Source organism: Rhinopithecus bieti, unplaced genomic scaffold (assembly GCF_001698545.2).
Source record: "Rhinopithecus bieti isolate Rb0 unplaced genomic scaffold, ASM169854v2 scaffold_11380, whole genome shotgun sequence".
Classification (NCBI taxonomy): domain Eukaryota; kingdom Metazoa; phylum Chordata; class Mammalia; order Primates; family Cercopithecidae; genus Rhinopithecus; species Rhinopithecus bieti.
The window spans coordinates 3,309,334-3,322,598 of record NW_016807225.1 but is presented as its reverse complement, the minus strand read 5'-3'; the positions used below and the strand labels follow the sequence as shown (position 1 = coordinate 3,322,598).

The 13,265-nt window shown below is 42.9% G+C and overlaps 1 protein-coding gene and 1 pseudogene across 8 annotated transcripts in view; both read left to right on the top strand.

Moving 5' to 3' along the window:
* Positions 1–12,098, top strand: part of ANGEL1 (angel homolog 1) — a 49,678-nt gene extending 37,580 nt beyond the window's left edge. For all 7 annotated transcript variants that reach the window (XM_017880587.1, XM_017880583.1, XM_017880584.1 and 4 more), the window contains 3 exons: positions 7,643–7,712; positions 8,234–8,397; positions 9,947–12,098. In XM_017880587.1, the coding sequence (XP_017736076.1) occupies positions 7,643–7,712; positions 8,234–8,397; positions 9,947–10,107 (395 nt within the window). In that variant the 3' untranslated portion in view covers positions 10,108–12,098. The remainder of the gene's footprint in view (positions 1–7,642; positions 7,713–8,233; positions 8,398–9,946) is intronic.
* LOC108534947 (uncharacterized) lies at positions 10,982–12,610 on the top strand (annotated as a pseudogene). The gene has a single exon (XR_001887074.1). The product of XR_001887074.1 is annotated as an uncharacterized LOC108534947 (transcript).
* The last annotated feature ends 655 nt before the right edge of the window (positions 12,611–13,265 follow it).

The following is a 13,265-nucleotide window of genomic DNA, read 5'->3' as shown; positions in this document are numbered from 1 at the left end:
TGAATGGGGAGCCTCTGAGTAGAGAGAAAGATTCAGTGCTAGGTAGTGATGGTTTGATTTTCCCATAAGCTGACATTACATTGTACTGGAGCATTCTGCGCCATCAATGTGTATAATAAAATACATTGTGATTTTTACTATTTCCACTCAGGTTAGAGTGCCGTGACACAATCTTGGCTCACTGCAACCTTTGCCTCTTGGGTTCAAGCAATTCTCGTGCCTCAGCCTCCCAAGTAGCTGGGATATACAGGCATGTGACACCACGCCCAGCTGGTTTTTATATTTTTAGTAGAAACGGTTTCACCATGTTGGCCAGGCTGGTCTTAAACTCCTGGCCTCAAATGATCCACCCACCTTGGCCTCCCAAAGGGCTGGGATTACAGGTGTGAGCCACCAGGCCCAGCCCCCAACTCCCTTTGTAATGGAATAATTTGTTAAAAGGGTATTTAATTTTTAAGTTCTCCCTCATTGTTAACATTTCTATTATGAATGATTTCTTTTTTTCCAGTATGGTTCTTAAAGATACTGTCTTAGTCCATTTGGGCTGTCGTAACAAGATACCATAAACTGGGTAGCTTTTAAACAATAGAAATTTATTTCTCATGGTTCTAGAGGCCGGGAAGTTGAAGATCAAGGCACTGGCAGAGGCTGGGTACAATGGTTCACACCTGTAATACCAGCACTTTGGGAGGCTGAGATGGAAGGATTACTTGAGGCCAGGAGTTTGAGACCAGTCTGAGCAACATAGCAAGACCCTGTCTCTACAGAAAATTCAAAAAGATGAGTTGGGCATGATGGCATGCAACTGTAGCCTTAGCTACTCAGGAGGCTGAGGTGGGCGGATCACTTGAGCCCAGAAGTTTGAAGTTACAGTAAGCTATGACTGCCCCACTGCACTCCCGCCTCGGCAACAGAGACCCTGTCTTTAAAAAAAAAAGGGGGCACTGGCAAATTTGGTGACTGGTGAGGGCCTGCTTCCTGATTCATGAGCATCATCTTCTCAGTGGTGGAAGAGGAAGAGGAAAGGGGTCTCTTTTGGGCATCTTTTATAAGATCACTAATCCTATCCGTGAGGACCCCACACTCATGACCTAATCACCTCCCAAGGTGCCAAGTGCCACCTGCTACTGTCATCACCGTGGGGGTTAGGATTTCAACGTATGAATTTGACACAAACATTTAGACCATAGCAGACATTAAAAGGAATTACTGTGTTTTCTTTCTCATGGGCACTGGCCCATTACACTGAATCTTGGAGCTTTAAGTCTTTTAACAAGTAAGAGCAAACCATGTGCACAATTTAGCACATTACAGAAAAGGCAATTGCTAATGAGTGATTTTTGTAAACTCCTAGTTGACAAACTGACCAGAAGGTCACATAGTCACACAGCAAAGGCTAAGGCTATCTGGTCAGTTTTCTTTTTCTTTTCTTTTCTTTTCTTTTTTGAGACAGAGTCTCACTCTGTTGCCCAGGCTGGAGTGCCCAGAGTCTCACTCTGTTGCTCACTGCAACCTCTGTCTCCTGGGCTCAAGTGATTCTCCTGCCTCAGCCTCCCGAGTAGCTGGGATTGCAGGTGCGTGCCACCACGCCCAGCTAACTTTTTGTAGTCTTAATAGAGATAGGGTTTTACCATGTTGGCCAGGCTGGTCTTGAATCCTGGCCTCAAGTGATCCCCCTGCCTCAGCCTCCCAAAGTGCTAGGATTACAGGTGTGAGCCACTGTGTCTGGCCTATCTGGTCAGTTTTCTAAGCAGAAAAGTTAATTTTAGTTTGTTTGTTTTTTAACAAGCCTACAGCTAACATCATAAAAGAGCAGGAAAGTCCTAAATCCAGCTTCTCTACTGGCTGTTGTGTGATACAACTGAGGATCCTCTTCCCAAGTACTTGTAGAGGAACTTGCATGTGTTTGGCTGCAAGTTGCTGAATGGGCCCAGGAAGAGGCTGGAGCTCATGTAGAGGTAGCAGCTCATGTGACCTGGAGCAGAGTAAATGGAAGCCTTGAGTCCTGTATGACTGCCAGAGCAGTGCTGTTTGTTCACAGTGCTGCACGGTAAAAATGGTGTCTAGTGAAATCATGTTTAAGATCCTGCAGGTCACTGTGATTTTGTGTGTGTGTGTGTGTGTGGCATATTGTAATGATAAAGGATGTAACTCAAAGATACTAGCGTTAAGAATGTTTGCGCTCCAAATAACATTGCATCAACAATCACAAAGTGAAACCATAGGCTGTAACATGGAGTAATAGACAATAACTAAAGGTAGAAGGCTTTAATTGATCTTTCTGAGTCTGCAGTAGATCAGGTAGATGAAAGATGACTAAGAATATAGAATAACTAAGTAACATGTCAGATGATAAATCTGATTCATATATATCAAACACCGAACATTGACAGCAGAGAGGACATTTTCTTTCTAAGAATTCGTAGGAAATTCTTAGGAATTGATCATGTATTAGATCATAAAGCACATGTAATAAACATGTAATTTAAAATTGAAAAAGAGGCTGGGCACAGTGGCTGACACCTGTAATCCAGAACTTTGGGAGGCTGGCTGAAGCAAGTGATTCTCTTGAGTCCTGGAGTTCGAAATAAGCCTGTGCAATGTGGCAAAACCCTGTCTCTGCAAAAAATAGAAAAATTAGCCAGGCATAGTGGCATGTGCCTATACTCCCAGCCACCCAGAGGCTAAGGTGAAAGGATGGCTTGAGCCTGGAAGGTCAAGGCTGCAGTGAGCTGTGATGATACCCCTGCCTGAGTGACAGAGCGAGACCCTAGCTCAAAAAAAAAAAAAAAGAAAAGAAAAGGAAAAAAAAATACTGTGAACTGGACATTTAAAAAACTTTTTGATCAAAGAGGAAAATTTAAACTGAAATTGCGGAATATCTAGAAAATACCAGTAATGAAAATACCATTATATTTGTTGGATATAGCTAAAATGGTGTTCAGGGAAAAACTCGTAGAATTACATAGAATATTTAGAATCATAGAATGATATTAATAGATATGAAGGGATGAAAGTGAATTAAGGCACCCAGTTCAAGAAATTAGAAAAAAGAAAGAAACTGAAAGCAGAAGGAAAGAAGATTCGAATGGAAATAATTTTAAAAACAGAAAAATGGAAGAACTCATAAACCCTTAAGAGTTGGTTGCTTGGATGAAAAACAGCTGTCAATTAAAAAAGCTCATTAGCTAACCTATGTAAGGGGGAAAAGAGGAGCAGTAACAAGCATCCAGATGCAGAGGAATCAAGACTCACAAGAGTTTTTGTTGTTGTTTTTGCTCAAGTAAGTGCAAAAGAAATGGAAAATTTGGATGGCATATAAATGTAATTTACTAAAACTGATTCCCATGGAGATTGTCTAAATAGACTAATGACCATGGGTGAAAAATAATAGGAAAAGTTCTCAGAGATACAGTCCCTCAGAAACACCAGGCTCAGATTGATAGGGAATGTCCTCAAACCTTTCAAAACATATATTTCCATTATTTAAATTGTTACAAAGTGCAGACAGAGAAAGGGGCCAGGTTATTTTTATGAAATAATATTGACACCGACACCTGACAATAAATACGCAGAAAGAGAAAACTACAGACTCTAATGTTCTCCACCTATGAATACTGATGCAAAAAAATTTAAATGGAAGATCAGGAAACAAAATCTAGCAGCACATTGAAAGAGTAATATACCATGACCAGCTGCAGTTTATTAGAAATATAGGGATAGTTCAATATTGAGATATCTATTAATATAATTTTATGTATGTGTGAAATCTAAAATATATGAAACCTATGCCATTCTCTGTATAGATGTTGAAGAGACATCTGTTAACGTTCAACATCTATTCTAGATTCTTTTAAAACGAACCCTCTTAAATTAAGAAAAAAATGGATAATTTCTTACACCATTGAAATATATTTATTTCAACTTCAAACAGCGTCTTGATTAAAGAAAAAAACTCTAATAGCATTCCTGTTAAAGTTAGGAACAAGACAAGGACAAGACTATCATGATTTAACTGTGTTTGGAGATACCAGCCAACAGAATTAGAAGTAGAAAATAGAAATACAGCAAAATAGAAATATAAAAGTGGAAAGGAGGGGGTAAATTATTACTTGCTGATGATATTGTTTTAAAACTGGTAATCGAAGAGAATAAACTAAAACAGCATTAAGCATTGAGATAATTCTGGAAGGTAAGCTGGGTACAAAATTAATGTGCAGAACTTAGTAGTGTTCCTTTATAAAGATACATGTTTATTAAAAGATATAATGAAAAAAATACACTGTGTAAGAACAACAAAAAGAAAAAATATAGAAATCTAACAGGAAGAATATAAGGCATATAAAGGGGAATTTCTTTTTTCTTTCTTTTTTTTTTTTGAGATGGAGTCCCGCTCTGTTGCTCACACTGGAGTGCAGTGGCACGATCTCGGCTCACTGCAATCTCAGCCTCCAATGTTCAAGTGATTCTTCTGCCTCAACCTGCGGAGTAGCTGGGGTTACAGGCACCCACTACCACGCCCGGCTAATTTTTTGTATTTTTAGTAGAGACAGGGTTTCACAGTTTTAGCCAGGATGGTCTCAATCTCCTGACCTCGTGATCCGCCTGCCCCAGCCTCCCAAAGTTCTGGGATTACAGGCGTGAGCCACCGCGCCTGGCCTAAGCGGGTATTTCATTTCATCTAAATTATCAAATATATTGGCGTGAAGTTGTTCGTAACATTCCCATATCCTTTTTTTGAACAGCTTTATTGAAATGAAATTCACATGTCATGAAATCCTCCCATTTTAAGTGTGTAATTAGTTGGCTTTTAGTATATTCAGGGTTGTGCGACCATCACCATGATCTAATTTTAGAACATTTTCATCACCCACAAAAGAAACCTTACACCCATGAGTCACTTTCCATTCACTTCTCCTCTTGTCAAAAATCAATTGACCATAGATGTATATATTTCTGGACTCTCAGTTCTGTTCCCTTCCTGTCTATGTCTGTCCTTATGCCAGAACCACACTATCTTGGTTACAATAGTTTTGTATATCGTAGTCCACCTTCTCAGTGATTTTGCCTTCCTTGGTTTCAGTTACTCATGGTCAACTGAGGTTCAAAAACATTAAGATACTTTGAGGGAGAGAGAGACCACATTCACATACCTTATTACAATATATTGTTATAATTGTTCTATTTTATTATTAGTTATTGTTAATCTTTTAATGTACATAATTTATAAAGTCAGCTTTATTTTAGGTATGTTTAGGAAAAAACAGTATATTTAGGGTTTGGTACTATCCATTGTTTCAGGCATCTCCTGGGGGTCTGGGTATGTATCCCCCATGGATAAGGTGGATTACTGTACTTTTGAAATAAGGATAAGTAAGTCCTCTGACTTTGTTGTTTTAAGATGATTTTGTCTCTTCTGGGTCTCTTGCATTTCCACATGAAATTTAGGATCATCATATCCATTTCTGAAAAAAAAAAAAAAAAAAAAACCCCAAAAAAACCCCAAAAAAACAACCAGTTGGGAGTTTGATAGGCATCTACAAATCTTTCCTTTCCTTTCCTTTTTCTTCCTCCTTTTTCTCCTCCTCTCCCCTTTCCTCCCTCTTCTTCCTTCCCCTCCCCTCTTCCTTCTCCTCCCCTCTCCTCTTTCCTTTTTTTCCCCTCTCCCCTCCTCTCCTCTTTCTTCTCTCCCCTTTCGTTTCTTTCCTTTCTGTGACAGGGACTCTGTTGCCTAGGGAACTATTGCCATTTTAACAATATTGTCTTATGGCCAATGAACATGGGCTGGTTTTCCTTATTTAGATCTTTAATTTCTTTTCAAGTTTTGTAATTTTTAGTGTGCCTACGCTATTTTTATTAAATTTTCCTAATTTCATTTTTTGATGCTATTGTAGATGGAATTGTTTTCTTTATTTCATATTTGGATTGTTGATTGCTAGTGTATAGAAGTATTTTTGTGTATTGATCTTGTACCTGCAATCTTGCTGAACTCATTTATTAGTTCTAATAGTTTCTTAGTGGATTTCTTAGGATTTTCTCTATATAAGATCATGTCATCTTGCAAATAGAAATAGTATTCCTTCTACTCCAATCTGGATTCCTTTTATTTCTTTTTCTTTCATAAATACTCTGACTAAAACTTTTGGTACAGTGTCAAATAGAACTGGTGAGAACAGACACCCTTTTCTTGTTTCTGATCTTAAGGGTAAAGCTTTCAGTCTTTCACCATTAAGTAGGATATTATCTGTGAGTTTTTCACAGATTCTCTTTATCAGGTTGAGAAAGTTTTCTTCTATTCCTAGTTTTTTGAGTGTTTTTAACTCATGAAAGGGTGTTGGATTTTGTCAAATGTTTTTCCTCTGTTCAGATAATCATGTGGCTTTTTTTTTTTAAACTTAAGTGTTCTACTGTGACATATCACAGTCTATGATTTTCAGATGTTAAACCATGCCGACATTCCTAGGATAAATCTTATTTGGTCATAGTTTATAATCATTTTATATTTTGCTGGATTTGGTTTGCTGATATTTTATTGAGGAATTTTACATCTGTATTCATAAGGGATATTGGTCTATAGTTTTTGTTGTGACATTTTATCTAGTTTTGGTGTCAGAGTAATGCCTCATGAGTTAAGTGTCTCCTCTTTTTTTTGGAAGTGTTTGTGAAGGATTTGTATGAATTCCTCTTGAAATGTGTGCTGGAATTCACCAGTGAAGCCATTGAGCCTGGTGTTTGCTTTGTGGGATGTTTTCAAATTACAGATTCAGTCTCTTTATTTGTTATAGGCGTATTCAGATTTTCTGTTTTTTCTTGAGTTATTTTGCATAGTTTGTGTCTTTCTAGGAATTTTTCAATTTTATATGAGTTATCCAATTTGTTGGTATCTAGTTATTTATAGCATTCACTTAGAGTTATGTTTGATTTCTAAATGGTTGGTGATGGCCCCTCTTTCATTTCTGATTTTAGTAATTTGAGTATTCTGTTTCCTTGGCCTAGCCAAGGGCTTGTCAGTGTTGTTGCTGATCCTTGCTGTCCTGTTAATGTCAGTGGGGTCTGTACTAATGCCCCTTCTTTCTTTCCTGATACTGGTCATTTGTATCTTCCTTTTTTAACATCCGTGTGTATGATATGTATGTGTGTGCTTATAGATGTATACATATATGTAATGTGTATGTATAGATACATGTAGCATACATACATAGATACACACAATGGATGGTATGTAATAGAAAGTCTTTGAAGGAATATAGCAGGAATTTGGTAACATTGGTGGCTTCTGGAGAGGAGAATTGAGTGGCAGAGGAGGGCAAATGAGAGGGAAACTTCACTGACATTTTTTGCTACATTTTGATTTTGTACCATGTGACTAGATGACTTATTTTTTTTTAAATCAAATTAAAGAAAAACAAAGGTGAGGAGCCACAGAAGATAATGCTGTGTTAGATGTCCTACATCTGCTTTCTGAGGCTTTTGACTTTGGTTTATAGTCATCTTCTCCTCCTCACTGTTTCTCTTCCCTTTCTCCTCCTGGATCCTTCTGAAGCAGTCCAGTCAAGTATCAGAGGGATTTTAGGGTGAAAGGTTCTGACCCTGTTTCACTGTCTGTGGATGAGAAAACCTTTTTCTCTCTGGTCCTCTGCAGAGCGACCTGCAGGTTGGGCTGAGTCTGTCTTTGAGGAAGACACATCGGAGCTTGAGCCTGCCTCCTCCAGGTAACCTTCTCCAGTTCTCTTCTGTTTTCAATCCAGCCCTTGCCTAGGTGTAAGAGAGAGATTCCCACTGGTTGTCCTGAGGCTGACGTGGGGGAGCACTTTTTGATAAGCTCTTTTCCCCTAATATCTGCTAAGCTTATAGAGGGTTATGTAGGTATGCAGAAGCCAGAGGTGACCCACCCATGTTCCTGCAGGTGAAAAGGCTATGTACTCTTTCCTCAGAGAGTAAAGCCTCACAAAAGAGGCCTGGGCCGCAGACAGGGGTACATTGGGTATACTTTACCAGGTAACAAGCAGATAGTGGGGGATAAGGAGTGTCAGGGAGTTTCAGGACAAATGTGTGTTTCTAGGCTAATTTTAGCTAAGACTGCCAGCCCCTTGTTAGCATGGGAAGGAATTGGCTGAGATTGAGTCAATTGAGATCATCCTTTTAAAAAATCTTCATAAAACCCACAGAAAAAGTGACCTAGGGAAAATTTAGTAATTTTTGTTGACTAATATTTCCCCCTTCATCCCTGTAGGACTGTAGGTACCATCCAGCACTGCCTCCACCTGACCTCAGTATATACCCACTTCCTGCCCCAGCGTGGCCGCCCAGAGGTCACTACAATGCCATTGGGTCTTGGAATGACAGTAGATTACATCTTCTTCTCAGCTGAGTCCTGTGAAAATGGGAACAGAACTGGTAAGCCTGATGGATCCTGGGTTCCTCCACCCCCAGGTCCCTGGGAACAGCTAATGGTAGGTCAGGCATTTGGTAGCATGTCTTGGGCTGGTGGGATTTAACCAGTAAAGGAGCAGATTTCATACCTCCCTTGTGCTGGTCATCCTTATCATTCTCCCCATAGGCCACTTGCCTGCCTTGTCTCTTTTTACTCTTTCAGCATTAAAGAGAGGAGGATAGGACAATCACTCCCAATCCCCATTTTAGAGGTAAAAATAGAGATCTAGGAAGTGGTTGAGTTTGTTTAATGACAGGCACTGAGTGGGGGACTTGGTTAGGTTAGAGACCTTATTTTCTGTCTCCTCTCACCATACCAGTAGGCATAGTATAGCAGTCTCCCAGCCCCATGCCTGTATTGTGTAAAGAATGTTTCTTTTTGGCCAGGCATGTGTATTACTGTTATGGCCAGGCACGTGTATTACCAGTACACCAGTAATCCCAGCACTTTGGGAGGCCAAGGTGGGTGGATCACTTGGGGTTAGGAGTGAGACCAGCCTAGCCACATGATGAAACCCTGTCTCTACTAAAAATACAAAAAATTAGCCGGATGTAGTGGTGGTGCCTGTAATCCCAGCTACTTGGGAGGCGAGGCAGGAGAATCGCTTGAAATTGGGAGGCGGAGGTTACAGTCAGCCAAGATTGTGCCACTGCACTCCAGCCTGGGCAACAAGCATAAAACTCCATTTCAAAAAAAAAAAAAAATTAGCCAGGCATGGTGGCAGGTGCCTATAATTCCAGCTACTCAGGAGGTTGAGGCAGGAGAATCACTTGAACACGGGAGATCGTGCCACTGTACTCCAGCCTGGGCGACAGAGCAAGACTCTGTCACCAAAAAAAGAAAAAAAAAAAGAATTTTTAAAAAAGTATTTGAATTGATGGCTTATGTTTAAAATTCAGATTTTATGGGCTGGGTGCAGTGGCTCACACTTGTAATCCCAGCACTTTGGGAGGCCGAGGTGGGTGGATCACGAGGTCAGGAGTTCAAGACCAGCCTGGCCAAGATGGTGAAACCCCATCTCTACTAAAAATATAAAAATTAGCTAGGCATGGCGGCAGGCACCTGTAATCCCAGCTACTCAGGAAGCTGAGGCAGGAGAATCGCTTGAACCCGGGGGTCAGAGGTTGCAGTGAGCTGAGATTGCGCCACTGCACTTCAGCCTGGGCAACGGAGTGAGACTCCATCTAAAAAAAAAAAAAATAATCAGATTTTATATAGAAAACGTGGATCTCTAGCTTCTCTTGGAAAATCAAAAGATCTTGTAATGGTGGGCTCTCCAGCTTGCCCTAGTCCCCCAGAACTCACCTCTCTATATTCGTTGATGATATTACGGAGTATCTCTGAGAAAATGAGGCCTCCTCAGCCAGATGCTGCAAGAGGAGGTGAGGGGCGGTGGGCAGCCAAGGGGATGCAGCCTGCAGAACGCGTAGTTCCCAAAGGGCTCTGCCACTGCCTGCCCTTGCAGCGTGGCTGTGGCTGCTTTTACCCATTGGCTTTTGCTTTGTACTCCAGATCACAGGCTGTATCCAGATGGAACTCTCAAGCTCCTGGGTCGTCTCTCCCTTCTCTCTGAAGAGATTCTCTGGGCTGCCAATGGCTTACCCAACCCCTTCTGCTCTTCAGACCACCTCTGCCTGCTAGCCAGCTTCGGGATGGAAGTCACCGCTCCATGACAGGGCTCCCAGGGGAAGAGAGCTTCTCTTTCAGAAGAGCTCACTGGATCAGAGACTGTGGAAAAACCCCACGCTTCTGGAAACTTAGATCCAAGAAACTTACATCCCCTCCCTTCCCCCTCCTTGTTCCCTTTTTCCCATGGTTAGATTTTCTCCAGGCCTGGCCGCGTTCTCTGCCTGTGGTCCTTGCCTCACCCCAACCTCTTCCTAATCCTGTGCCACACACTCAGTGGCCTTGGGAGAGGCAGAAGGGGGGCTCCCCCTTCCTTTCATGTATCCAGAGCTCCCCCTTGATTTTTAATTACCAGGGTTGTGGGAGTTACTGATTTCATTGGTTATTTGCTTTCAGGCTGTTTCTTGGTATACCTTCTGACCTGACCTTTTCCCTGCCTTCAGGACCTCTGGGCCCAGCCCTCTTGCCAGGCATGCACATGTGAGACATGCATATCATGTATGTGTCCTCTTGGGGTGAGACTGTTCTGCACAGCCATGCCTGCCTCTGACCAGTCCACTTTTCACATTGGGGCTGTAGGCCTAGGGGCAGGTTCAGAGTCTTCCCAAGTACCTGTGTATGACTAGGCAGCAGCAGGGCATGGCCCCATCTCTCCTTTTAGCCTCTGTGTTTCATTAGGCATTCATCCTGCCAACCAGGGCAGGCCCGGCATCTGGGCTCTGGGAACAAATGGGGCCCACATCCTGGAGTGGCAAATTTGGGGGGATGCACTACTTGTCCCAGCGGGCCCTGTGCCTCCAACCCACAGCTCCCTACAGACCTGGTATAATTTCTCAAGGGCCCATCCCTTTCCCCAGGCTTCCCTGAGGGAGGTGGAAGTTTGAACCCTTGTGTGGAGTTCACTGGGCTAGGGTAGTGGTATGAGGTTTAAAACTATTTAAGGATGAGGAGGAGAAAGAGTCTTCAGGAAACTCTTGTTTCACTGGACTCTGCAGTCTGCAGAACTGGGGCAAGGGTAGGAGTTCCAGTAGGGGAAGGAGCAGGTAGACTCTGCAGCTGCCTCAGGTGGGACTCAAGACCTAAACTGATTCTCTTTCCTCTCCACTCCTAAGAAGCAATTTTCTGTTCCTCTCCTCCCACCACTTTTTACTTTCTGCTTCCTCCCGTCTCCCGCTTCCCTTCCATTTCCTTTCTAGAAAACCCTGGTATTCAACTCAGGCCAAACTGCCTCAGCAGAAAGGTGGCCTTGCACAAAACTGGTCCAAGAATTTGAAGTGGCAGTGTTTGCACATTGGCTCTGTCCAGCAAGGCCTCAGCTGCTTGTTGCCTCTGCTTTCCCTCCCTTCACACAGAGGTGCCCTGGCTTATTCAGGGGACTCCTTAGTCCACACTGTGTCACCTGCAGGCCTTAATCTTTCATTGCTGGGGCGTGGCCTTGGGAGATCTTGGGCCAGCCCCTCCACACATCTCCCTAAGTCAGACTGGCTGCTGGCCCTGGTAGATTTGACTTGCTTTTGCCTCACTCGACCTTCAGAGTGGGACTGAAGACAGTGGCCGAGAGACTTGAGTTTGGGACAGTGAGCCAGGGGTTAAGGTTCTTTCCTTTTTTTGAAAGCCAAAGACCCAGTTTGAATTGTGCTGCTGCATTCATGGTTAGAAGCTTTCCATGCCTATGTTCTAGGGAATTTACTTTTCTATGTGTGTATATTTTTAAACTTTGTTTCCTGGGTACTGGGCATGTGCCTGTCTGAGCCCCAGGTCTGTCTACACCCCACCATTCCTTCTGTCTGTCCGTCCCCTGGACACTGCCTAAAGGGGTCTCAAGCCAGTGCCCTATGGGTTCCTAGGACTAGGGCCCGTTACTGTTCTCTTCTGCTGGGAAATGCAGCTTTAAAATGGCTAACGAGGGCAGAGGGCAGGTGCTTGATAGTTTATCTTTTCCTTGCTTTCTTACTTGTTTCTGTTTTGAATATGAAATGGGGTTTTAAATGGTTATTAAACTCTTTTTCCAAATAAAGGTTTACCTTTTTTCCCCCCATTGTTGGTCATTTTATTAGGATCCTGAAGGGATTAGGTCCTTGAGAGAGGGCCTGAAGAATGAGATGGGCAGAGGAAGAGACTGAGGAGCTTTTGATTTTGGGGTGGGGTCTCAAGACATAAATCTAGATTGAGAAATGTGTTGTAAGGTTTCCCTCTATTAGCTGAGGTAGATTCCCACTGCTCTGAGGCCTGGGAGGAACAGGGCCTGAGTGAAGCCTCCTGCCTTGACACTGTTGGGGTATAGCTTTCTTCTGTCCTTGCCAAGTGAGAGAATGACTCTTTGGACTGCTTTTCATTCTTCCTCCATCTGCTCCCCCCATGCCTCCCTCTAGTATCTACTGCGCTTCAGGAGGGTCTGTGCAAAGTGGGATAAGATGTGTGTTTTCCTGGTTAAAGCTATGGCAGCTGCATGAGACATGATGCGGGTGGCACATGCCTCTTGCTGAGCATCTATTTCTGATCTCTTTTGCATTCTGGAGCCAGGGCTGAGCAGTGGGCCATCTGTCGCTGAAAAAATGTCTCTTCCTTCCTAGGCCTAACTCTGCTGGTGCTTTTGTCCTCCAGCCTCCCTATGCAGTAAGACCAGCCAAGCCCACATGTCCACTGGGAGCCCTGAAACCAGGTCTGGTGTTCTGTCTTACCTGAACAGGTTCCCAGAACCCACACCAGGTCTGTGAATCAGTCTCTGAGAATCTGATTGATTTAAAACCACTTGGTTGCTTCCATTGCACTACCTGGGTTGCAATCCACTCACTGATTTAGTAAAAAGAAAATTTAGCAGCCCGGCGCGGTGGCTCACGCCCGTAATCCCAGCACTTTGGGAGGCTGAGGTGGGCAGATCACCTGAGGTCGGGAGTTCCAGACCAGCCTGACCGACATGAAGAAACCCCGTCTCTACTAAAAACACAAAATTAGCCGGGCATGCTGGTGCATGCCTGTAATCCCAGCTACTTGGAAGCTGAGGCAGGAGAATCACTTGAACCTGGGAGGTGGAGGTTGTGGTGAGCCGAGATCGCGCCATTGCACTCCAGCCTGGGCAACAAGAGCGAAACTCCATCTCAAAAAAACAAAGGAAAAAAAAGAAAACTCAGCTAGGGATTAGGAACATCATTTGTCCTCTTGGCCTGTTCGGTTGGTGACTATAGGTAAGTTACTTAACCGCTCT